We start from the raw sequence: 27475 nt of genomic DNA on the forward strand, positions 1-27475 counted from the left end.
AAAATAGCAAAAATCACTATATCTATGTTATATCTTTTTTTTAGTTGTGTACTTACATTATCCCGACTGTTTCCAACAACTTTCAAACCAGGAGAAATTTGTAATTTAATTCGAAGACACGTCCCGTTTCTTTATTTCCGTTTTGTCGCCGTCAATGGCGTCATATCCGCGTTGTCCCTGGTTTCCGCTCGTACTGCCATAGCAACCAGAGCTATGAACCAGAGCCCTCTGATAGTAACCAAAGCGACAGACGTGGACAACTGTGTAGTTCGTAATGTCTATCTGCACGCTGTTGTTGTTTCGTTCAAACATTATGGACCATGGCAAGCAGACTTTGGATAAAAAAGGAGAACTAAAACAAGAATTAATATCAGCGCGGTGTTTTCGAGATGCCGTGAGCTCCACATCCGAGACTTCGACCGCTCCTACATGTACTTTATTAAACAAGTGAGCACATTTACATAAAACTAATCAATGTAATATAGTTCAACAATGATAAAATGTTAGAATATGATCTGTATGTTATTCTAATGTTGATCTAGCTCACTGCTAGTCTCATACAGACAAACTTAACACATACATTTCCACACATTCAAAATGCAGTTTAGTGTGATAGTGTAATGTTAGACCAAGTGAAACAGCGCTGCGTTACCTCACAAGTTTAATTTGTCTAATAAACTGACCTGTGAGTTGTAATTCTGCACTTGCGTGTAGTTCGGTAGAATGAAATGTCCATATTCCTTTTATATCCGCGGGACTCGCGTCGCGTGTGGAGCTGATAGCTGTCTCTTAGCAATCCCGAACTGCTTCATATCACAGTCATGATAAAAACATCGATGTATTTACTCATCCATAAACATTATTAGATCGGTTGGCTTGACGTGGACGACAAGATCCATAATTCTTAGCAAATGTTGTGTTATCAAACTACGCCTTTGTTATTGTAAAGAGGTTAGCGACCCCTAGCGGCGAAAAAATTGCATACTGTACGTTTAAGAGTAGATTTAAATGTGGGTCTTTTTACTTTAACTCGAGTAGGCTACATTTCTAATGAAAAAACAGTACTTTTACTTCGTTACGTTGGGCGACGTTCCTCGCGTTACTTTATTTTAATGCAATACATTTTGTTAAATGAGTAGTTTATACCAAGCGCGCTGTATCTTTTTTCTGGGCATGAACGATGCTCAATTCACAAATGAATCACTCTTTTGAGTCGATTCTGTTCAAAGACTTCATCAAACAAGTTGGCAGATCAGATCGCGAATCAGTTTGAATGATCTGTTCAGTTTCCTACTGAAGCGCTATCAATTCACACTCGACTCGGAGTCGTAACAGGAAGATTTAAGGACATCGTCATCAAGTGCGTTAGATGAAGTGGCCGTGGACCTACAGTAGGCTATACAGTCAGTAAAAGAAAATCTGCAAATGCATCATATTTTTTTATCAGCGATGAAGATCTTTATTAGTTGAACATCTTCGTACGCTGTCTGTGAATGAATGATTCCACAGGACGATACATTCGATTTCATTTCATTCGGGTAATACATTTTACAACCAAACAGATTATTACGCCACGATAGCACTTAGGCCTACTACAAAGTATGACATTACCCGTTTTTTGGACATATACATCAATTTATACATTAAATAAGCTACCATTGTCCAAAGTTTATGAAATGAACACCCCCATCCTGCGGTAATGTGTGTGCAGTAATGTGAATGCAAAACTCTGCAGTCACTTTATTTCGACATAGTCTAATAATCCAAATGTAGTTGTATAAGTTACTATTATACAAACCAAAGGACAGGCAATGATTTTCAGGCTACAGATGGCAGAAATAATGCTTGTTTCTTCTATTTTTGTTGCAAAGATAGCCTAATTATGATAACAATAGTCATTTAAATTAAAAATATCAAAATAATATTATGTTTTATATATATATATATATATATATATATATATATATATATATATATATATATATATATGATCCTAAGTAGTAGGCCTAATAGCTACACTGTAAAAAATTTGTAACACTCCCAAATCAAAAATTTCAATTGACCGATAACATCTAAATTTTTCAATTGGCCCAAGTGAAAATCTGTACATTTAATTTTAGAATTTACAGAATTTCACTTGGGCCAATTGAAAAATGTAGATGTTATCGGTCAATTGAAATTTTTGATTTGGGAGTGTTACAAATTTTTTACAGTGAGTAGTTTTTTTCATTGGATACTTTTTACTCTTACTCAAGTAACTATTAAAATTATTACTTTTACTTTGAGTAAATATTTCTATAAGTAGGCCTACTTGTACTTTTACTTGAGTACAGGTTTTGGATACTCTACCCACCTCTGCTCATATGACAGGATTCAGGAAGGAAGTGAATAGCCTACCTTTTTTTTTTTTAATCCTTTATTTGGTTGTTTGCTTAAATGTCATTGAAACATAAAACATGGATAACATCTAGAAAAATACTTACAAAAGTAAAATGACAACTATACACTGCGGCAACTAAACTATACACAACTATAGTTGCCGGTGGGCTTTAATCGGTTAAGAGGACAGCGCCATCATCTTCACGAGCCTCATTTTAAACCGGATGTAAGTGTAGCGGCGGCATCTACTTACCGCGCTCGCTATTGCTAGGCGACGGGCTTTTTACGTGACCCGATTCGAGCTCCATCCAGGGTCGCCTCGTCATTGTAGCAGCTCCCTCTCCACTCACTCACTCACTCACTCACATCCTCCTCGACAGCCCTCTTCTCCCTCTCCTCTGCATCCCTCCACACATATCCCAGGTAGCCAGGCGACCCACAAAATGTCTTACGCGGGGAATCCGTTGGTGATATTATTCGGGGTCTTGATGCTGCATTCGGGCTCCGCTGAGAACGGTAAGGACTTTCATGTGTTCCGTTTAAAGAACCGTTTCATCGCAGATTATGAAGGCTTTCTTGATAGGGAAACGGTTGCGGCACGTGCAGGTGCAATTTGAGCGCACGGGATAAACTCGAGTCTCACCAATCCTCAGCATTGCATTTGGGAATACTCAAAACTAAATAGCCGCTCAGGTTGAGAAAGATGACATTTGTGTGTATTAAATATTTAAGAAAATGCGTCCTTGTGCGTTTAAATGGTAAAGCGCACTGCATTCCGCATTAAAAGAGCAGTTTATGTCTCACATATCGCCATTCTACTTCATGCTAACAAAAAGGTTACATTTTAATATTTGGTTACTTGTCCCACAGGGAGCGTCTATTTGTGACTGTGATTATGACTGTCTTAGAAAAGATTCCCTTTCCAGATTTGGATGTGCTTAGATGGGTCATCGGCTGCTTGTCACAAACCCAAACGCGGACCGATCAGAATGCAGGACTGTGTTTCGCACTTTGCATGCGGCCAATCTAATGACTCAGGAATTCTTCTCATGTTCCCGTTTGTTCTTTCAACGCAAACCGATCCTTTTGCACGCTAACTCGCTCGTCAAATATAACGGTAGAGGCAGGTATAGCCTACCCCCTCTTTAAGCACCGGTCCTCTGCAGCGCCGTAAATAGCAGCAGTCCATTCTGCTGCATGTTTCTATTTATAGAGCCGATGCAGTAGCGGTATGCATGGCGTTAATGCCCGTCCTCCCCGTGCGCGCGGACCCGTTAAAGTCTTAATGGAGGAGCACCGCGGTGCATTGTGACGTCATGGACGCGCTCAGATAATGAGCGGTAACACATGAGCCCGTCCGATCTCCTTTCATCTCCTGGCCATGCATTAGCCTATTGCCGTTTAAATAATGCATACACCTGACCTTTAACATATAAATGTTATGAATTAATACCTATAACAGACATCCTGTAGGAAAAATGTGTTAATTAAGCTGAGTTGATGTCATCATAGGTTATTTGAATCAAGGTGAACCGATTCTCAACTGGTTTTGCTTAAGTTGGATATTCATTTGCATTTTTATAAAACATACTGTCATGATTTATCATCACAACATTTTTTCTTTTGTCAAATCAACTTAGATAATTTATGTAGGTCAGATAACATAATATTTTGAGTGATCTCCTTCATTGAATTAACTCAAATTTTTAATTTCAACGAACTCAAAATTCTAAGGCAACCATTGGCGCTTTTCCACTGCATGGTACGGCACGGTTCGGCTCGGTACGGTTCGACTCGGCACGGAACGGTTCGGCTCGCTTCGCTTTTCCACTGCGTGGTACGACTCGACTCGGTACGGCACGGTTCGGTTCGCTTTAGCTCGGTTGCTTTTCCATTGCAGTTAGTACCGCTTCAAACTGGGTGGGACTGATCGTTATAGTTGCCGCCTCTACTGCCATGACATCATCGTAAACGCGCCACATTTCAAACGCACAACACAGGGGATGGTGCTCTTGATTCTCGGCATGTGGATGTTTTTAAATTAAATTAAACGTTCTTATAATGGTTTACTATTATGGAAGGAAAATTCTTAACGTGTAATTAAACGTTGCGTTCATATTCTGGGCTCATCTGATTTTTTGTACATAGCATAGCCTACTTTGTTATGATTTTAGTATCATAATGATTAATAAATGCACGCACAATTATCCGTGAACTTGATTTGAACAAATGCCTTTCAACTTGTGTGTGCAAAATTCAGAATTAAATGAATGTGCAGCAATCTTTACAAATAGAAAGTCTAGGCCTAATGTAGCCTACTGTTTTAGCCTACTGCCATTAAAAAAGCGCATTTAGTTAATGTTATGTTATTTTTTTCCATCTGTTGATTATGAAAAGTGAACAGCACGAGTAGAGAGACATGGAGCGAGTCAGACATAATTTTGACCACTTCATTAAGTTTTGTTTTGTAGAAAACATTTCTTTAAAGTGAATTTCGTTTTGTATAAATTGTATCTTAATTTTAATAATTTTTTCATCAAACAATTGCCTGGATTGAATAAGATGCAAAATAGACAATTATCATTGAGGCGCCCGAGCGGTCACTTGCATTGTACGTTAACTGGAGCGCATCTCATCCTCAAATACACAAAGCTTGAAATGTCTTTAAACGAAATAATTCAAAACAAAAAGAAATAGGCTACTCTCTTATGTAATCCATTATGTGCATTTCTCTCTATAGGCGCGTTTACTACGAATATGGCGATCGTCAACTTCATCTTTGCCATGCACAGACAGAAAACACTATTTTATAAATAAAAATCAGTGCACGCGTTTTAATAAAATTAAAACTTTAATTGTGATCATTAAAATAGCCTAATTGAATATTAAATATTTTGTGGCCAAGTTTTGCTCATTTATTAATAGTATAGCCTATATATAGGCAATATATAGGCCTAATTTTATTAAATTGAACAAGCCAAAATTCAGCATTCAATCAAATATTCAAAAAGACTTAATAATAATGTTATTTCAACATAATATCTCGTTATTTCGACATAATGTGTGTGCAACAAGATGTGCGTTTGTAAATCCGGGGACGCGTGCACTGATTTTTATTTATATAGTGTTTTCTGTCAGTGTCTGGCAAAGATGAAGTTGACGATCGCCATACTCGTAGTAAACGCGCCTATAGAGAGAAATAACATTATTATTAAGTCTTTTTGAATATTTGATTGAATGCTGAATTTTGCGCTGTTCAATTTAATAAAATTAAAACTTTAATTCTGATCATTAAAATAATTGAATATTAAATATTTTGTGGCCAAGTTTTGCTCATTTATTAATAATATATATATATATATACACACACACTTATGTGTGTGTGTGCCCTCAGAAACTACAGCGTTGGCTGTTGTCTACTGGCTATTTAAATCTAGCGGGTTTGTCTCGTGCATGGTCTCGTGTCGCAAATACAATGACACTGGTAGTGACGATTCTGTCTGACCAATCAGTGATCTTCAGTGTTTTCACGTCACATTTTAGTATCGGTACGGTACGCTTGGAACCTCAACAGAGGTGGTACCATTTAAAGCGAGCCGAAGCGAGCCGTACCGTACCGTACCATGCAGTGGAAATGCGCCATAAGTGAGCCGTACCGAACCGAGCCGTACCGTACCATGCAGTGGAAAAGCGCCAAAGCGTGCCGTACCGAACCGAGCCGTACCGTACCATGCAGTGGAAAAGCGCCACATGTTACTTACTTTTTTAAGTTAAACCAATGATATTTTTTTTCCCAACAATATTCAAGTGAACCTTTTTAGTTTTTAGTCTGGATCATATTTTCTTTCACCTTTAGTGTTTGTTTTTTCATGTTGTCGCACAACTTTTCTAGTTGACCTCTGCCAAATTCGACTAGATTCTAACAATACAACAAATAAATGTGTGTCAAAATCCTGTAGGCTATATAGAGGTAGATAAGCCTATTTATCTCGATTATTTCGAATTTACAATTAGCATTGTTGCTGTCGGCGAGCTTCTCAGAACAGATCTGGGGCCAATTTTTGGTTGTAGCCCATTGCCTGTTTGTGAGGAGCCATAAGCTCATGTGAAGATCAAACCTGACACTTTTCCTTTCATCTCACTCACACGCTTTTTATCTCTCGGTACAAATGTGAGCACACACACACAGACACATTTGATCAAATGGATCATTTTGGCATAGATGTTTTTGCATTACAGGCATAAAAGCACAACAGCGCTTGATGCCTTCAGGCTAACAAGGTTTTTGCTTCTAATTTTAGTGCACTAGTTATTTGTATGCAATACAAGCATACAAGCCTGTCCACATATACAGTAACTACAAGTCCATTTGCTCCTCAAGCTTAGATGCACTTACATTGAAAAAGTCTGTAAGTTTTCATTCTTTTAAAGGACTTGGTTTAGATGTAAAAATCATATATGGTCCTGCTTTGTTTCTCATTCGTATATTATTGTTTTATATCACAATCACTATCAACAGAACCAGCAGTAGATTGCTGTGTGTAAAATGAATGTTCAGATTAACATGATACAATGCAACAATGAAAAAGCCTCTCTGCATACATAATTTATATGTTCTATTGATATGTTCTTCCTACACTGTCAGACATAGGGGTACACAGTAGGAGTCAATTTCTGTCCCCCAAGGTACAATCTACACTAACGTACCCCATAGGGCTTATTATTGGACCTCAAGGTACATATATGAACCTTTTTGAGGGTCAAAAAGCATTAAAAGGTGCATATATGTACCATTTCTTTTAAAGGTTAAGGTACAATATTGTACCCTTGAGGGTACAGCCCCAGTGACAAGCCATTGTACCCCTAAAGGTACAATTATGTACTTTATTTTCTGAGAGTGTAGCACAAACATTTTGTTGCTGTTTACAATGAAAAGCAGAAAGCATTGATTTCTTTCAGTTTTGCTCCTAAGTTGCACACAACAAACACTTACTACACTATATGACTGTTAACACTTTGCGAGGATTCATATCTTTGAATGCAATCAGTTTAGACAGCAGTTAATGAGGGGATGGTGGGCTAAAAGGCCTACCTGCTCATCTACGCTTCTGTGGAAACCGCCTGTCCATCAGCACACACCCACACATGAATAGCGAGATGGCACAGAGATTGCCAACGGCACCGTTCACAGCTGTGCAGTGTGCACTTAGTGTCTTTCTGTGGAAGAAACTCAGCTTTATCTGCATTAAATAAATGCTGTTCTTTTGAATTTTCCATTCATCAAAGAATCCTGAAAACAATGGATCATGATTTCCACAAAAATATCAAGCAACTGATTTCAACATTAATAATAATAAGAAATGTTTCTTGAGCAGCAAATCATCATATTAGAATGATTTCTGAAGGATCATGTGACACTGAAGACTGGAGTAATGATCACAGGAATAAATTGCATTTTAAAATATATTTAAATAGAAAACTGATATTTAAATTGTAATACTTTTTCACATTATTACTGTTTTTCTGTATTTTTGATCAAATAAATGCAGCCTTGGTGAGCATAAGAGACTTCTTTCAAAAAGATTAAAAGTCTTACTGACCCCAAACATTTGAACGCTATACTGTGTGTATATTTTAGTTTTTTAGACAAAATAATATAGAATTATTTGTGCCATTTATTTAGTTGTCAGCCATACAATGAAAATTACTTATTGGCTTTTCAGCATCGACCAGAAACTAAAGGAATAGTTCACCCAAAAATGAAAATGATCCTATAATTTACTCACCCTCAAACCATCCTACGTGTATATTTCTTCTTTCAGCCAAACACAATCGGCGTTATATTGAAAAATATCCTGGCTCTTCCAAGCTTTGTACTGGCATTGAATAGTATCTGAGTTTTTGAAGCTCCAAAAAGCGCATCCATCCATTCATCATAAAAGTAGTCCGTACGGCTTCAAGAGGTAAATATATTACAGTATATTACTGCCTTCTGAAGTGAAGCAATGGGTTTTTGTAAGAAAAATATCCATATTTATAACTTTATAAACTATAATCACTGGCTTCTGGCTTCACTTATGTGGTTTTTGTGCTTTTTAGTGCTTCAAAATCTCAGACACTGTTCAGTGGCATTACAAAGCTGGGAAGAGCTAGGATATTATTTAATATAACTCCGATTGTGTTTGGCTGGAGTGGTTTGAGGGTGAGTACATTATGGGATCATTTCATTTTTGGGTGAAGCACTCCTTTTTAAAATCAGTACTTCGACATGGAAAAAAGATTAAATATAGATCTGGCCCCTGACCCAGTTTAATTTCCTCTAAAGATACACAAGTAAATAACACTTCTGTGCAGTGCAGGATCTTTCACTTTGCACATGGTGACTTGTTTTGCATTTTCCCATGGATCAATTGTTAAATGATTCATTTCTCATTGCACTTTTGGTTTGTAATTTGAGTTTAATCTTTTATGTTTTCTTTTTTCCACCCACTGCCCTTTCACTGTCCTTTACCTCCCCACTCCCATATCTTTATTTGTCACGTTTCTCCTGTCTTCCCGTCTCTGTGCCGCCCCTCAGCGGGGTTTGTAAAGTCCCCCCTCTCTGAGACTAAGCTGACGGGCGACACCTTTGAGCTGTACTGTGATGTTGTGGGGAAGCCCACACCTGAGATCCAGTGGTGGTACGCCGAGGTGAACAGGGCCGACAACTTCTTCCAGTTGTGGGATGGCGCGCGCAGGCAACGCGTGTCCATCAACACCGCGTACGGCGTCAATGGTGTAAGCGTGTTAGCTGTCACTCGCGTCACCATCGAGGATTCTGGGATTTATGAGTGCAGAGCCAGTAACGACCCGCGGCGTAACGATTTGCGCCAGAATCCGTCCACTACCTGGATTCGAGCCCAGGCAACAGTTACGGTGTTGCAGAGTGAGTTAACTGTCCCCGCTAGTAGTGTGGCCGAAATAAACCACCCGCCCCCTTGATTTTACCTACATTTAGCGTAGTGCCATGGTTAATATTTGCTGTATTCCCTTTTCCTCCTCCTTACTCATCCGGACCACAAAACGAGCACCATCCTATTAGAACACTAGTAGCTTGTAGCTGCTACATGCAGGCAGTGAGTGACCTATTTTTGTTGTCAAATGTCCTTGTCCTCCTTATTGAGATATTTCAAGGTTGCTTTCTTTGTGTTGATTATGACAATCAGTTTCTGTTCCAAGGAATCCATGGAATCTGGTAAGGTACAGTAGTATTTAACCGTGTTTTTTCAATGACCGATGCCAATACTAATCATACTATAGGCCTGGATCATATATATATGATATACAGTGGAGTCCAAAAGTCTGAGACCACTATACTTCTTTATCCACCTTATTGTATATATATTGAATGTGTCTGGTTTCTGGTGTCATTCACTTCCAGTTATTTTTAGCTGTAATTGCTTAAATTGGAAACTTATTATTTGAATGTATTATTTTAATCATAAATTATGGAAGATTGTTTCCGCCACGGAATAAAAAAAGAAAAGGTAATTACGACATTTTATCTCACAATTCTGACTTTTATTTTCTTAATGCCAGTTTATACTAGCCTGACTACGTCAGACTTCGTACTTCCGCTCAATTTCATTTCGCTTCTGTACTCAGTCTGAGACAGCGTCAGAGCTTTCTGTTTTACACCGGTCTGAAAACAGCCGGGCCAATCAACGAACAGAGGGCGGGCTGAGAGCCGTGACGTAGACGCTGATTGTACCGTGGATGCGTAGATTTACTTCACATAATCTGCAAAAGTCGTTCACAGCCATGTTCACTCCGGTATTTCGCTTGATGGTTTTGTTTTCGCATCATACATGTGTTTACAGTGGAAGTTAGATGCAGCTGAGCATGCGCATAACACACGCCATAACCAAACGTTATGTGATTGGCTTACGGGTAACCAATGATTTTAAACTTCAGACAAGCGCCCCCTAGCAAGAGAGAAAACACTTCTCTATTATGCCATGCCAGACTCTGTCTACGAAGCAAAGTGAAGTAGCAGAGTCTGGTATTACCAGGCTAAGTTTATACCACGCAATTGCGAGAAAAAAAGTGAATTTACACGACAACAGTGGTTTTGGAGCCAGAAAACACGAACTTTTGAAAACGGGTTTCAAAGTGCAAGTTTTTGAAAACGATACTCTTTTATCACCTCTGTGTAAACTACAAAAACTAGAATTTGTGTAAACGGTGACATCATGCACGTGTGTATTACATGTTCAGTCTATAGGCGCGCAGTGTTTCTTTACATAGTGACATCGCCACCTACTGGCCTGGCATGAATAATACAGCGTTTTTAGTAGTTTTCACAGATCCGTGTGAACGGGATCATTTTGACAATGTTGTCGTCTGTACACGGAAAATGCAAAGGAAAAACTTTACCGTTTTTAATACATTGTTGTTGTGTAAACGTATGTGACACAACTGTGGTCTCAGACTTTTGGACCCCACTGGATAGTGTATGAAATAAAGGAAAATGATTTTGTATCATGTATGATTAAAAATCGTATCATAATGTCCATAACCACTTATTATATGAGATATTTTTTATTGTATGAAATTCATAATTTTAATCGTGAGCTTTGAATGTCATATGATTCACATGTGAGACTGTATTAATCCATTTACACAAAGTAGCATAAAAAAGAGCTGGAAAAGCTCAGTAATTCCTTTGCTGGTCGCTATACTGTATATACAGCTTCATCCCGCATATTTATTTTCCTCTCCCACTCTTCCAGACACACACACACACACACATATATATATAGATCCCCGTCGCCTTCAATCAATGTGATGTAGTATTTCTCTGGCCTTGACCGACGCATCTGTATTTTCAGAACCATCAATCGATTCATCGGATCACATGATTATACCCGGGGGTTACCACATCCCACCAATCACGCTTCAGTGCAACCTTACAGTTTCCCAAAACACCCACCAGGTGAGCTTCTGGATGAAAAATGGAGAGGAAATCGAAGAAACAAGGAGCGAAGCCAAGAACACAGAGTACAGGTAGGTGCTGTTACTGGACATTTGTGAGCATTGAGTCTGAAACATTATGATATGAAATTTATAAAATAATAATTCATTCAATTAATGTCATTAATATACTATTATAGTTTTTGTTAAGATTTTGTGTATATTTATATATAAACAGGTTTTATATTTTATAAATAATGTAATTATATATTTTATGTGTGTATATATGTGTATATATATATATATATATATGTGTATATATATATATATATATATATATATATATATATATATAAAATCTTTTTCACAATATTAACAAAAAATATAATATGTATATATATATATATATATATATACACAGGTTTTATACACACACACACACACACACACTGTGTGAGGTATTTTTAATCAAAAGTGTGGGATTATAATTTTTACCAAGTAGTTTTATATGGATGCTAACTATTTCAATTCCTAATAAAATACTTTTTAAGTTTGAGTTAAATTAAATGGTGCTACATTTTTAATTATGGATATGAAAAATAATAATATTAAATAATATAATAATAATTTAAATTTTACTTTTATTAATGCAATATTATTGCATATTGTAATTAAACATATTTTTTCACGTGACCATTTTGCCACATCAAGCAAGTGATATTTTACACAATGTATAGCATACATTAATGAATCAACAGATTGATTAACTATCAAAATTTGTTAGTTGCAGCCGTGCTAGTAATACTATAAATATACTTATAAATGTAGATTTATTTGTATTGACAATTTGCAACTCAACAGACAAGTTACTTGTGCCTCTGAAGATTTCAGAATTTTACTATTACTATACTATTTTACTATACGATTTTGAAACTATTTAATTTAATACTAGATAAACTGAAAAATCGACATTATTTAATAATAGATTATTTAATCAATGCAGTACATTTAGTGCAGAAACATTGACTTTAATATCATTCTATGCCACTATCAGATCAAAATATAGCAATATAGGCTTCTAGGTGTTAAAAACGTAGTCATTTGCATTACTCGAGTTGGCCTTTGTTTTGTAAACGCATTATCTCAGTGACTGTCAAGCCTGGGCTCACTGTCTGTTGATGCTGCACTGCTCTGCAATGGTCTAAATCCTGAGCAAGGCCTTTCTCTCTACCAACACGTGTTGCTAATCTCTCTGCCTGACTCCTAATCTAATCTACTAACCATATAGGCACACTAGTACAGCTAACAGTTAATCTGCATTTGTGTTTTCTCTACATGTGGGTGTGTTATGTATTCTGATTGCTTATTTATTACTCCAAAAGTGTTTTATCTTTTACACAGAATTAATAAACCAAGGACAGATGATGCGGGCGAGTATATGTGCGTGTACACATTTGAGAAGGCCCCCCAAGCTAATGCCACCATTGAGGTAAAAGGTAAGATGCCCTCAAAATACCCCACATTTCTCAAAATGTCAAAAAAAATATAGAGATTGAATGGTCCGTGGTTTCTTTCTAGTATCCAAGGTTATTATAGTTTTCATTTTTAAATTAGTTTTTATTTTAATATCATTTTCAAATTTCCTATAAATTTCAGTTTAGTTTTAGTTAGTTTCATTAATGGTTTTGTTAGTTTTAGTTTAGTTATTTTGTAAACACATTTCTATTTAGTTTTTATATATTTAGTTTCAGTTTAAGTTTTAGTAATTATAGTTTAGCAGAGTTAACAGAACACTTCCAGTTAAAGACATTTAATTTCAGCACAGTTTAATGTTTGCAGTTTACATTTAACTCCTGTGAAAACCTCTTAATAATAAAAATAAAATGAACAAAGAACCAAACAAATACAACTAAAAAGTAAAAATGATATAATAAAAGAAAAATGAAATCTTGTTAAACGTGGTGTATAAGAAAAAGAAAAAGATATGCGTATGATTATTATGATTATTCTGTAAGGTTATTTCTATGATTAATCCTTTCAAACATTATTCTTGTATTGATCCATTTATGCTTTTTGTCTATTGCATCGTTTAAAATCATATACTCATAGTTATACACATATTCAAATGTTCTCTTCAGACCAGACATTTAGTATGTATACTTCTACTCTGACAAATATACGTCTATTTCTGGGCTATAGACATGCTATTTGTTTTTTCCGTTTTCTGCTCAGTGTGGTATCTTGTCTAATATGTGTGGTATAGGCCTATCTTGTTTAGGCTAGTTTCACATGGGATGGTTATCTTATACCTGGAATTAAGGTACAGCTGTATGTGCATGAGGTGGAAATACTTATTTGGGCCTTTCTGCTTCTTAGGGCTGGTTCACACAGAGAGCGGTTTTGCTTTGAAAAACGGAAAAAAGACGCGGGCACAGTGTGGAAAAAGCGCAAGGTCTCGATACGCGTCTTTTAAAAGTTGAACTTATTTTAACTTGAGATAGCACATGTACATCACAGAGACGTCTATTTGATGTGCGTGTTTACATCTGGAAGACGTATTTTTAGAGTGTCTGCTCATCTGCAATACGTCTATAGGACGTTTCCTGTCAGATGTCAAATAGACGTTTAGAAAATGTCTTTAAGATGTAATGATTTAAAATGTATGTTAAACTGACATCTTAAAGATGTCTATCAGATGTTAGTAAACAGCAGATGCTTTCCAGATGAAGTGATCTTTAACAGACATCTTGCAGACGTACGTGTGCTATCTGGGTTTTCAGAGCGTCGTGTCATGCACGTGATGCTGCAGAAGACGCGAGACTCTAGCGCAACGGTCATACATTGAAAAATAAAGTAGCACAGTGGAATGGAAAAAAGTGATTTTCCAGTAGGCTACAGGATGAGAGCTTATTAATTACAAAAACGATTATTTATTTCGGCTAATTATTATTTTGTTCAGTAACTGTTGTTTTTCATTAATGTAGAAATTTCTATTTTATTTCAGTTTACGAAAATGTTTTTTGACTAATAGTTTTACAGCGTATCACAGTATCACAGCGAGTTTGATTTTCAGATTTTGAACCTGTCTTTCCATCTCCTCCACACAACACATGCTGAGTCACACTAACAAAGGCCATGACAGCATGATTGTGAGCTTGGTTAGTTGAGTGGGAAAGACATCCAGATTTTTGTTCACTAGGCAGGTGAATGTGAATACATTGTTTGCAATCTTAATAATATTCTATATTAATAATCTTAAGCAATATCTGAATAGTATTAATAACAATTAGAATAATAAAAATAAGCAATTCATTTGCAATATTTGGATAATAATAAAAACAACAACTGCATATTTAGTAGTAGTAGTATTTTTTAATAATAATAATAATAATAATAAAAATACAATTATAATGTTAATTTTGTGACTTAAAATGTTATGCTAATTTAATTTTTAATGAAAAATACCAAATAGAAGCATTTTAGTGGTATACAGCAGTTTTATTTTAGTGCCACTGAGATAATATTATAGTTTTTATTCTAATTTGAGTGAAAGTATTAGTAATTTTGTTGTGCATTTGAATAGGTTCTGTCTTTTAATATGTCTAGATAGTTTTTATTATTCTTTTGTTATTTTAGTACATCAAGTTTAACTAAATTAAAATAAGAAATTTTGCCTTGGCAACAAGCTGAAATAAAATAAGTGTTTTATATTTAATTGTATTACTGTTAATTACTTATTTTATTTAATTTTTTTTAAATGGTTTTAGTTTTATTATTATGAGAAGTCACAGGTGAAGTGAATATCATTGATCATCTCTTAACAAGGCCACATATTAAGGTCTGGGTAGATTAGATGGTAACAAAAATCAGTTCTCATAATCAACATGTTGGATGCAGCAGAAATGGGCAGGAATAAAGATCTGAGTGACTTTGCCAAGGGCCAAATTGTTATGGCAAGTCGACTGGATCAGAGTATCTCTGAAACGGCAAGGCTTGTGGGTTTCTCACGGTCAGCAGTGCTGAGAATTTACCAACAGTGTCCGAGGAGGGATGAACCACAGACCGGCGACAGGGTGTTGGACGCCAAAGGCTAATCAATGAACGAGGGAAACGGAGGCTGTCCCGTCTGGTCCGAGCCAACAGAAGATTCTCTGTGTAAATGTTAGTGATGATTATGGTCTGAATGTGTCACAACACACAGTGCATCACTCTCTGCTGCGTAGACACAGACCAATCAGAGTGCCTATGATGACCCCTGTCCACCGTCGAAAGCGGCTACAATGGGCACGTGAGCGTCAGAACTGGACCTTGAAGCAGAGGAAGAAGAACGCCTGGTCAGATGAGTCTCGTTTTCTTTTACATCTCTTGGACGGCCGTGTACGTGTGTGCCGTTTACCTGGGGAAGGGATGGTACCAGGATGCACTGTGGGAGGACGACAAGCCTCCAATCCAATTGAGGATCTGTGGGATGTGCTGAACCAACAAGTTTGATCCGCGGCGGCTCCACATCGCAACCTACAGGACTTTAAGGATCCGCTGCTGACATCAGAGACCACAGGACACCTTCAGGGGTCTTGTAGAGTCCATTCTTCAGCAGGTCGGAGCTGTTTTGGCAGCACGTGGAGGACCAACAGCATATTAGGCAGTAGGTCATAATGTTTTAGCTCATCTGTGTATATTATAAAGGGCCAAAGAGGAAATAATTATATAAAATCTGAATTTATATTTAGGAACAGCATGACTTGCTGATCCACCAGCTAGACCAGCACTATACTAGAATAAACCAGCCTGGACAAACTCATTCTAATTTATGCCGAATTTCTCAGCAGGGTTTATAGATACAAATCTGAATATACATATAATCCTATTGTTATATGTCCGAGTCTTATATTTATAATCCTGAATATATAAATGTAAATCCTGAATTTTACATTAGATTCAGGGTTTATATATTCAGATTTTATACAAATATTTCATGTTTGGCCGCATCGTAATATATAGAGCATTTTTGTTTTGTTATTACTGGGTAATTTCTAAGGCCTCAAATCAGCAAAATGCCAGCCAGCCCAGATCTCCTTGTGATCATGTGTTTAATAATGGCCTTTAAAGCTAGCAGGCTGTTTGGTTTGTGTGTTAGAGATCAGCAGCTGGTAAAGTGCCATGCGGTTTAAGCGTGGCCTGGTCACCTCTCTCTGGTTATCCTGCGGTCAGCTCAAAGGCACCAGATGGTGGCCTGCATGTCTGAGGGGGTGGGGATGTAAATCTGCCACTCTTTCTCTCTCTGTGTGTCTCTTAACTGAGGTATTTGGTGTCATTTAGACTGAATTAACCTTTAAAAAATCTCCTGTCCTGATTCGTCATTTGACTTTTGAATCACAAAATGTGGAGATGATTTACATGCGTATTTGTGGGGGTACTTGGCATATTTTTCTTTTGATGCTAATGCTTCAATACTCTGTTGGTTTCAGTGATTAATCCTTTGAGATTGTGAATCATCTTATTATGGCCCCATATATTCAGTGTATATATTTTTACATGTCCTTGAGATATTATCACATTAGATTTAATATGTCAGTGACAAGAGCAAATATCGTTCAAAAGTTTGCGGTCAGTATTTGACATTCTTTTATGCTCACCAAGGCCGCATTTATTTAATCAAAAATAAAGTTAAACAACAATATTGTGAAATATTATTACAGTTGAAATAACTGTTTTCTATTTAAATATATTTTAAAATGTAATTTATTATGTAACAGTATTCATTTCTTGCAAAAAATTTCTTAATGACACCAAGCAATCTTTTAAATGGTAGTATATACAGTACTATCTCAATTTTAAACATCTCAAAATTCTATTATATTATTGATTAAATTTGAATGCACAGTATATCGGTACCATATCAGTAATCATTTCTGATAATATTGAATAGATATGGGTCAGTTTTGGATATTTAATTGTTCATGCTCAGTTGATTTGCTTAGATTTAGATTTCTCGCCAATTAAAGTTCATATTTGAAAACACTAATAATTGAAATAAATATTAATTTTTCATTCTGCAACTGTACATTATAATGTTATTTGTAACATTTAAAATGATTGATTTTTCGTGTGTGTATTATTTTTTATTTATTTAAACAATATAGTATAGAATTTTTGTCTGACAGGTGATGGTATTTGGTCACAACAACATAGTTTATTGGAATAATATCAGTGCATCCCTATAGGCTTATTCATTTGTCTTTTGTGCTTTTTAAATAAATCAATGAGATCTTGAGCCAGCACTTCACGCTTAACTTAACAATTTTATAGAATTTAAACTGGGAATGAATGTATCAGTAATTTCACTGTAGCTCGATAAGTGCTTGCAAGCTTTGGTAAAGCTTTGGTAAAACGTGGTGCTTGCAACACCAAAGTCACTGGATAAATGTCAGCTTGAATTCATTGTAAAACTCTTTGGGAAAATAAATGGGAACGCTTTGTTTCGATGGTTTAGAAATCCTACTAACTGTAAGTAACTTTGCAACTACTGTACATTTCACTCTCATTAGAGTATTAGAAGACTGTCTGCTTAATATCGGCTAACTCTTTATTGTGATGCTCTTCAACAGACATTCTACTGACTCATTAACTTTGCAACCTCATTGTAACAATGCAGGCTGAATCAAAGGAGGAAGCAGGATCCATGTGCAACAGCTTTATTAGATAAACTCAAAACTAGACAGACACTAGGGAATAGGACAAACAACATTACAAAGTTAAGAACCCACAAACACTGACACAAGACACAGGGTTTTAGTACAGAGGCAAACAAGCTAAACAAGATAACAAGGTGGCGTGGCTAATAAGAAACACCTGGGGAAACGAATCAACATATTACATGTTGAGCTGCTAAACATGGGACAAGACAGGGGAACACAGACATGAATCATGACACTCATGTCTAGGGATGCACCGATATGAAAATTTTGGTCGATACCGATAACCGATAATTCTTTATATTTGAAAGCAAATGACCGATATATCTAAACCCAAAGTTTCACCATTAAAAGCCATGTCCCAAGCACACAATTATAATGTTCTCATTATAATTTGATTGCCTATATATGACAGAATTGCACTGCACATGTTGCATTAACTGTATTTTTCTTTTTTGAAGGGATTCCAATCATATTTCAAGCAAATCAAAACCATCATGGCGAACAGTGCGCATCATGTGAAGTGTCTCAGCTTAAGGAAAAAATCCATTAATTATCGGCTTTAACATATCGGCCATATGTTCTTATCAGGCCAATAATGATAACTTTAAAAATGAACATACCGGTATATCGTCCAATACCGATATGGTGGCCGATATATCATGCATCCCTGCATCACCCGGCAGTCTGGGTGTATTTCTTGACGTTTCCTGATCCGCCACTAGCTTTAAGCCAGGGGTGTCCAATCCTGCTCCTGGAGAGCCACTGTCCTGAAGAGTTGAGCTCCAACTTGCCTCAACACTCCAGCCAGGAAGTTTCTAGTATGCCTAGTAAGACCTTGATTTGTTGGCTCAGGTGTGTTTAATTGGGGTTGGAGCTGAACTCTGCAGGACAGTGACCCTCCTGGAGCAGGATTGGACACCCCTGCCCTGCTTTATGCTATATTTACCACACAAAATGACATTGCAAATGGCACAAGAATAAACATCCACACAGTGATTGAAGATCACAATGCTTAAAGGTATAGTGGAGGATTTTCCCGAATTTTAGAAAAGAACCGCCCTCTCCACTTTTTGAAAAAATGCACGTGCAACACTCTACCTGCTCCCGAGAGGGAACGCCTATTAAACGTGTGCATGAGAGAGCATGCACGAGCCTAGTTCATTACATTAACTTTTACTAGCAGTGATTTTAAATGGATTTCTCCAAATAGCACGCCAAACTTTACCTGTCGAGTAGAAACTTCGCGACTGAGGCATCAGTGGGAAGCCCAACCTGTGCTTTTAGCGCACGCCAGCGTGTGAAATATTCTCCCAAAAACACTCTGGTCTTGTTTCTTTCTTCAGAGGCCTTTCTCTTCTTGTCATACAATTTGTAGACACTTTTTCTCTTGCGACCCTCAGACGTTTTGAAAAAACCCGGTGAGAACGGGCGAGCTTCAATGAATGGCTGAAACCGTAGCTCACCACACATATACACCTGAAAGTGCGCATGCGCAGAAAGCGAAAACTACCTAGGGACGAGCACGTACGACGGCCTTACGTAAACATATCACCAGAATGATTGACAACTAGGAGGACCTAATAGTCTTGATGATCCACCCGGAAAAAGAAAATCCTCCACTATACCTTTAATAAGGTTTCTGCAATGAAATCTGTTGCGATACTGAAGGACTCACTGTCCTTCTGCTCTCCTCTCATAGCTGCACCAGACATCACGGGGCACAAGCGCAGTGAGAATAAGAATGAGGGTGAGACAGCCGTCCTCTACTGCAAATCTGTGGGTTATCCTTATCCCCAGTGGACCTGGCGTAAACTCGATAGCGGAGCAAATATGGTATGATCATTTTTACATAAGAGTGAATCTAAGATCAGCTGTTTGGTAGATTTAAAAGGATAGTTAATTTATTTATTTTTTTACTCTGTAAAGCCTGACATATAATAAAATCTATTTAAAAAAAAGATGAATCTTTAAGCAAAATCTATAAAAAAAATTGGATTTTTTGTCAAGAATCATATTTTATGCAACAGGCTTTTATGGCACACATAGTATGATATAGTGAGAATATGGAGCTCATACTTGAGGAGGAACAAACACATCAATTTTATTCAGAGGCCCAAAAAAAAAAAAGCAATTTGGTGCAGATGCTGCTATTTTTATGGCCTATAAGTAAGATGAAATTCTGATGTAATGTAAATCAATGAGATACTTACATAAAATGCATATAAATATCAGTTTTATGATCAAATCTCTGTCAGATGTATTGTGGGAATGCAACATAATGATGATTTTTACAAATAAAACAAAAGCCTGATGTATCATATTTGATACATTTAAACATGATTTTTCTTTAAAAAAAAAAAAATCAGTAAAGATTTCACAGCAAAAAAATATTTTTTGATCATGTTGATCATTTTGAGGCCTTAGAAATTTGAATATGATACAGTAGGCTTACCTGTATGAACTATCCCTTTAAATGTAGTTTCTGTTACTTTATCTTTAAGCATTTATCATTTGATGAAAAATCAGAAATAGCGAATAATCAGTGGCTTTCCTTCCCCCGTCTTTCACCTCTCCTCGTCTGTCACTGTTTTTTCCTCCCACTCCATCAATCACTCAGGATATCGACAACTCCTCTCGCCGCTTCTTCATCACCAGCAGGGATGGCTACACCGAGCTGTCCATCATTAACCTCGACCTCGCGTCTGACCCCGGAGAGTACGAGTGCAACGCGACCAACACCATCAGCTCCGCCGCCATGACGTCAGTCCTGCGGGTCAGGAGCTACCTGGCCCCCCTGTGGCCCCTCCTGGGCGTCCTCGCCGAGATCATCATCCTGGTGCTGATCATCGTCATCTACGAGAAGCGCAAGAAGCCCGATGATATGCCTGACGGTGAGTTTAAAAGGGTGGGTTGCTGTCTCAATATGAACTACTGATGCTAGGCTGATATTTATTTGAAACATGACCGTCCCAACCACAGTTTGCCTAATATAGTGCCAATACATAGACCTACAGTGTGCCCAAAAATTATTTGCACACTTCACAAATCAAGATATGTTGTTCAAAATTGCGACAAAAATGCCTCTGAAAGTTATTTCTGAGAAAAGATAGAGCAGAATTTCTTTGCAGATACCACTTGGTTTGGTATTTTATATCTAATCCAGTGACATTTAACCATTTTTAATTGTGACTTAAGTGTTCAAATATTCTTTGAGGCCGCTATATACAATACAAACAGGAAAAGAATGACGAGTATGTGTGTGTGTGTTTGGTCTAGATGGCATCAGACTGAATTATTAAGAGTCCAGATCAGGATCAGATAACAAAGTGTTCCATAAACTTAAGGTCTTGTGACGCAGTGAGAGAAAACTAGGTAAGAACTGTATATGATGTATTGTAAAGGATGCTTATCTTCCTTTAAATAAATATCATTTATAAATATTAAAGTTATACACTTTGGGGTTGGTACGATGTTTCAAAACAGAAAATGTGAATTTGTGTATAGGTCCGTCAGAAGAGTATTGAAAACAATTTACTAGGAATTACATTGTAAATACTGTAGATATTGACTAAGAAATATTGTCACATTTCTGTATAATATCAAGTAAAAAAAAAAAAAAGGATGCCACTGGAGATAAACTTACATTGCTGTTGAAAAGTTTGGGGTCAGTGTTTTTTTATTATTGAAAGAAATTAATACTTTAATTCAGCAAAGTCACATTAAATATCAAAGTTGTCAGTAAATACATTTCTGTCAGAAATATCTGTCAGATATTCGATTGACAATTAGCATACAGTTAGGATTGGCGGTATGGTTCTGTTCTGGGCAAGAGCTCCCTGCGCATCCATAGCCTCCTTAGGGTAAACAGAACAGAACCAACATGAATGTATTGCTGATATCATTCATTAATTTTAATGTACAACATAATTAGAGAATTTTAGTCTGATTCAGGGGAACTTTTGAACTTCATATTCATCAAAGAATCCTGAAAAAAAATGTCACGGTTTCCTCAAAAATACAATTAATAACATTAATAATAATAATAATAATAAATGTTTCTTTAGCACCAAATCATCATATTAGAATGATTTCTGAAGGGTAATGCGACACTGAAGACTGGAGTTATTATGCTGAAAATTAAGCTTTGCCATCACAAGAATAAATTACATTTTAAAATATATTTATATTTTAGAGCAAATAAATGCAGCCTTGTTGCAAAGTACTTGTTTTAAAAAAAAGTTGAAACATCACACCAACCCCATATAGCCTAACAGTAGTCTAGGTAATATTTATTTTACAAATTATATTTATTTGAAGGAAGATAAGCATCCTTTACATCGTATACAGTTCTTACCTAGTTTTCTCTCACTGCGTCACACGACCTTTAACTCACTTTGTTATGTGATCCTGACCTGGACTCTTAATAATTCAGTCTGATGCCATTCACACCAAACACACACATACATACTCTTCATTCTTTTCCTGTAGGGCACCGGTGTTAGGTCATCTGGACACTAATCTGATATTCAAGAAAAATATGACTCTGCGGTGTATCGGTAGTAGTGGGCAGTGAATTATTGATGCGCGTGGAGGTGTAGTCCCACTCCCACACCACTTTAGTGCTCACCTACAATGCATTGCGAGGGAAAACAAAACCGTCAAGTATTGCTGCAAGCCAGTACATTTACAGACGGGACTTTATATAAAACGACTAATTTTTACGTGTAAAGCCTGCTTAAAGTAAATGATTTAGCTTTAGGGTCGAATTATATTCGTTATTTCGTACATTTAATAAGTATCAGTCGATATTTTCAAACAAACTGGACACAGCTAACGTCTTCAGTGAGTGACGTTAACTGGGATTTTGCCTGTCCAGCATCGCCACCTAGTGGTTTCCCTCGGTTTTTGATTTCATCGCCATGGACAAATAACCCAGAAACAACCAATTTATGCGTTTTGTTTTATAAAAGTGTTTAATGTTGTAAATTGTTCGTGGATGTGGGCGGACATATTATGTACAAATACAATATAAGGTGTATAAATTCAGTATTCAGTTTCAGCCTTATTTGGTTTATCTGCATGTTTTGTGCAAGTGTTCTAGTAATTTGTGAATCACTGCAGCATTAATTTAGCAAATTAAATCACACTTTTTGAGTTTAATATGAGAGGACGTACCTGTCATTAAGAATTTACAACGTTAACTCATTTCTTTCTCTCTGAATGGCTCAACCTAAAACACTGGTAAGTGACAGACCTGCATGCAGCTTGAGTGAACCTATTGCACATATTCTCTGTTGCCCTATATTTTGGTTTGTATATATGTCTTGTTTGAATTAGGCTGAAATGGGTTTTTATTTTGCCTTCATCATGAGAATGATGTCTGTTGCTGTTTAACCTTCAAATGACCTTCGTTTATCTGTACATCCTCTTCACTGGAGTCTCTTCAAATGTATTCATGTTGACATGTGCATGAGATTTTACTTCATTTTCACCTTTCAATTATCATCTTTTAGAAAAGCTATATATATATAGCTATATTTTATATATATATAATACATTACATAAAGAAATATGATGCATGAATGTAACATCAAGTTGTATTAATTTTAGAGCTATTTAATTGATATGTGTATTTCTTCTCTGTTCTTGTACTCTAATTACTCACACCAGTGCTGAAGGAGTGAAGTTTTGTTCTGTGAAATTCTACTGCGCAACAATAACTTAAATATTGAAAGACAATATAGCATTGAGTTGTTGTTTATAGCTACTTAATTCAGTCGGTTTACAGAATTCATTCAATAATGTGAACACTGTGCCAACTGGAAGCATTGCTGTCTCGAACTAAAATGGTCTTTGTTTTGCTTCCCATTCAGATGACGAACCAGCAGGGCCCATGTAAGTATCAGATTTACATTTAAATCAGAATTGGTATGATGCAACTGTCCTGGATAAGTGATGACAGCATATGTGTAATTTATACAGGATGTGAAGTGTATAAAGAAACATTGAATGAAGGAAATGTAATTATATACTGGTGTAACTTCATTTTGGATTGTCATATGGCACTCACACTGACTCATCTTTATGATCTCACCTTCAAGGAAAACTAATTCCACCAACAACCACAAAGATAAAAACCTACGTCAGAGAAATACAAATTGATTTGATCATTACAAGGTCAGTATTCAGTTACACTGAGCATATTCATATCAGTTGAACTCTAAACAATGTTATAAACTGTGGTTATAGAAGCAAAAAAATGTTTTGCTTCATGTTCAAATATATATATACAGTGCAATGCATAAGTTAATACACCCATGCTAAAGTTGACTAAAAAGAGGAATAAAAAATCATATTTTGGAAATTGAACTTAATGCCTTAATTTAAAAAATTAGGAAAAATCCAACCTTTAAGGACACCAATTTTCTTTGTGAATGAATAATGTATCGTAAATAAATAAATGTTCGAGAGCAATGCAAATCAAACTAGCTTTTAGGCTAACTGAAATAAAACCATGCCAATCTCTAGGTATGGTGAAGGCTATGTGATGATGTGGGGCTATTTTAATTCCAAAGGCCAAGGGAACTTTATCAGGATGCATAGTATCCTGGATCCATGAAGTAACTGGCCTTTAAAAATAAAAATCTGCCTGCCTCTATGGGAATTTAACATAGGGGTGTACTAACTTATGCACCCTGTATTTTAAGGAAGAACATTTATTTATTTACGATACATTATTCATTCACAAAGAAAATTGGTGTCCTTAAAGGTTGGATTTTTCCTAATTTTTTAAATTAAGGCATTAAGTTCAATTTCCAAAATATGATTTTTAATTCCTCTTTTTAGTCAACTTTAGCATGGGTGTATTAACTTATGCATTGCACTGTATATATATATATATATATATATTAGTGATTAATCGCAATTAATCATATCTATCTTCAAAGTTTTTGTTTATATAACGTGTGTATATACAGTATATTATTATATTTATTTATATATATTTGTGTGTGTGTATGTATGTACATATATATACATGTACACATATACAGTATATTTATATATATATATATATATATATATATATATATGCAAACATATGGTTGTGTGTACACACACATATATATGTATATATATATATACATTTTATATAAAAAAACTTTTATGTTAGATGCGATTAATCACGATTAATTGATTTGACAGCACTAATATATATATATATATATATATATATATATATATATATATCCAATCAGAATCAAGTCCAAAAGGAACTAGACAGAGGCAGCGATGCTATTTTGTATAAGCGTTTCTCAATCAGTAACTGTCACAGTTATGTTCAGTTTGTCTTAAACCGGATGCACACGTCTGACACTGCCAGAATTTCGTCGGAGGTACAATTTGATCGCAACGGTCATTAATCGGCTGTCAGTGAACATGTCAAACTACCGATCAAAGATTCAGAATTTAGCCTAGGATCAGAGGAATCTTTTAGGATTTGCAAAAATGTTTCCAAATCGTGGCCAAAATCGTACAGTGTGAACCTGGCTTTACTTATCATGGACTTTTAGCTTGTTTTCATTCACATCATGTGTTCCTTTGTTTGATTTTCCCACCACTCCTTTGTTTCTATGACTACTGTTATTAGTTAATTCTGTTCAGGTGCACGTCATTAATGATCTTGTTTGAGTCACTGCTTCCCTCACTGTCCTTCAGCGTTTAGTGTGCGTTACATTAAGTGTGTGTTGCACTGCCTGCCTGTCTGAGTATTATTGGTATTATTCTCATTAAAACTTCATATTGGAACTTTATTCTTCATCTTCGTCTGCCCTCCCTGCAGCCACTCGTGACAGTAAACCCCACGTTATTAACCAATAACTTTTTCACGTCTGTTTCTTGTTTACAGATAAAGACATTCACATCATGACCATATGAACATTTCTCATGAACGGTTCAGCGCATTGGTAAACAAATGAAAGGTGGAGGAGTTAAACGGAAGACTGGAATGAATGAGCACCCGAGGCATGCCTTATAAATCTGGTGTGAGGAGGACGTGAGAACAGAAAGGAACCTGATCCTGAACATTTTCTTGCATGATTGTGTTGCGTTTTCTTTAGAATCTCTTTCATCCGAGTCTTTTTTTCCACGTCAGGCAAAAGTACAAAAATAATAATTGCATGCAAGATATTCTACTGTTTGATACAGGCTTTTTTTTTCCGTTTGTGTATTTATGAATGACTTCTGTTCAAGCAAGCCTTTATCTTATCGCAAATACGCCACCATGATTCTGGTATGACCGTTTTTGTACAGATTATCATGTTACGGTATGGTGGCATACGATTCTATCAATCAATCGTATCAATTAAGGGCTTTGCAAAGTCTCCTGCAATGTTTAATTTGTACATGTATTATACATTGATGTATGAAATCACTTGAAATATCTATAGATATCTGAATGTTCTTCATACTGATGCACTTATCTCTTCAAATACTTTTCTCGCAAACCAGTGACTTCATTTTATACTTACGTACCTTATCGTTTCTGATTGCTTTTTATGTATGCATAGTATACAGCATGGCTTTTATTCTATGCAATATCTATACATACAGTAGAAAAAACTTTTTAGCTTTTGGTTGTGTATAATTAAGCTTTAATATTATAATTTAGCAGAGTGCACTGTTTAGACCATGAAAAACAATCCACATGATTTAATACGTCACTGCATGAGCTCCTTACGCATATAAAAGGTCTACTAATTCAGAATGTGAAGAGAAATTAATATTATCTCAATTGACCAAGGCATATACAGTCATTTTTAACAATTAAAATATCCAAAGTCAAATGCGTTGTCCTCTTTTATAACATGATGCCTTGTTTATTTTAACACAGGTTTATGTAAATTTGATTATATAAATCCTACATGATAAACTAGCAAACAAGGACATTTGAAGAAAAGGATATAGAATCTAAAAGGGTTCTGTCAGGCTCTTTTTAGTTTTAAATAAAATTAAGAAGCTCATAAACATACTTTATCACTAGAAAATGTTAAAATAACCTGTTTAACATTAAAGTATTATGCAATGATATGACATTTTTCCTTATATAGAACATTTTTGGCATAAGGTTTCTTTAAATTTGAGTCTAGAACCCCAGGGTTCTATGCTAAAAAAAAGTTGTAAATAAAACAAAGATTTACAAGAAAATACTATTTCAGTTTTGCTACTTCAAAATTTCAAGTTTGATTCAAATTGTTGCTTCCCCTTTTTGTAATCGTATATGAAATTTACTAGCAATATCTGAGTATAAAACTGTTTTCAGTCTATGGTTCAGTGTATATAGAATTTTGCAAGCTAAAAATATATAAGTGCAGAATACTGCATTGTTTAGATACCATCTGCTTAAGTATTAACGTCTTTGTGTGGGTGTTTATGTATTTCAAGTTTTT

General features: G+C 36.0%; 1 protein-coding gene across 4 annotated transcripts; it reads left to right on the forward strand.

Moving 5' to 3' along the window:
* The first annotated feature begins 2591 nt into the window (after window positions 1-2591).
* On the forward strand, window positions 2592-27226 carry nptna (neuroplastin a). Of its 4 annotated transcripts, none has more exons than XM_084396907.1 (8): window positions 2592-2895; window positions 11250-11424; window positions 12733-12827; window positions 19729-19862; window positions 20647-20920; window positions 23903-23924; window positions 24131-24206; window positions 25936-27226. In XM_084396907.1, the coding sequence occupies exons 1-7, from the start codon at window positions 2823-2825 to the stop codon at window positions 24189-24191; spliced, it is 834 nt and encodes a 277-aa protein (XP_084253033.1). In that variant the 5' UTR covers window positions 2592-2822; the 3' UTR covers window positions 24192-24206; window positions 25936-27226. The 4 variants fall into 4 exon arrangements, 2 of the variants coding, with proteins under 2 accessions (XP_084253033.1, XP_084253034.1); XR_014625982.1 differs by lacking the exon at window positions 25936-27226 and adding an exon at window positions 23276-23338 and having other exon boundaries at window positions 2693-2895; XR_014625983.1 differs by lacking the exon at window positions 25936-27226 and adding an exon at window positions 23282-23338 and having other exon boundaries at window positions 2693-2895.
* The last annotated feature ends 249 nt before the right edge of the window (window positions 27227-27475 follow it).

Source organism: Rutilus rutilus (genome assembly GCF_951802725.1).
Source record: "Rutilus rutilus genome assembly, chromosome: 23".
NCBI classification, from domain to species: Eukaryota; Metazoa; Chordata; class Actinopteri; order Cypriniformes; family Leuciscidae; genus Rutilus; species Rutilus rutilus.

Coding starts and splice junctions, on each gene's coding strand:
- nptna (XM_084396907.1), top strand. CDS start 2,823: ATGTCTTACGCGGGGAATCCGTTGGTGATATTATTCGGGGTCTTGATG. Junction 2,896..11,249: donor TTCGGGCTCCGCTGAGAACG/GTAAGGACTTTC, acceptor CTGTATTTTCAG/AACCATCAATCGATTCATCG. Junction 20,921..23,902: donor GCCCGATGATATGCCTGACG/GTGAGTTTAAAA, acceptor CTTCCCATTCAG/ATGACGAACCAGCAGGGCCC.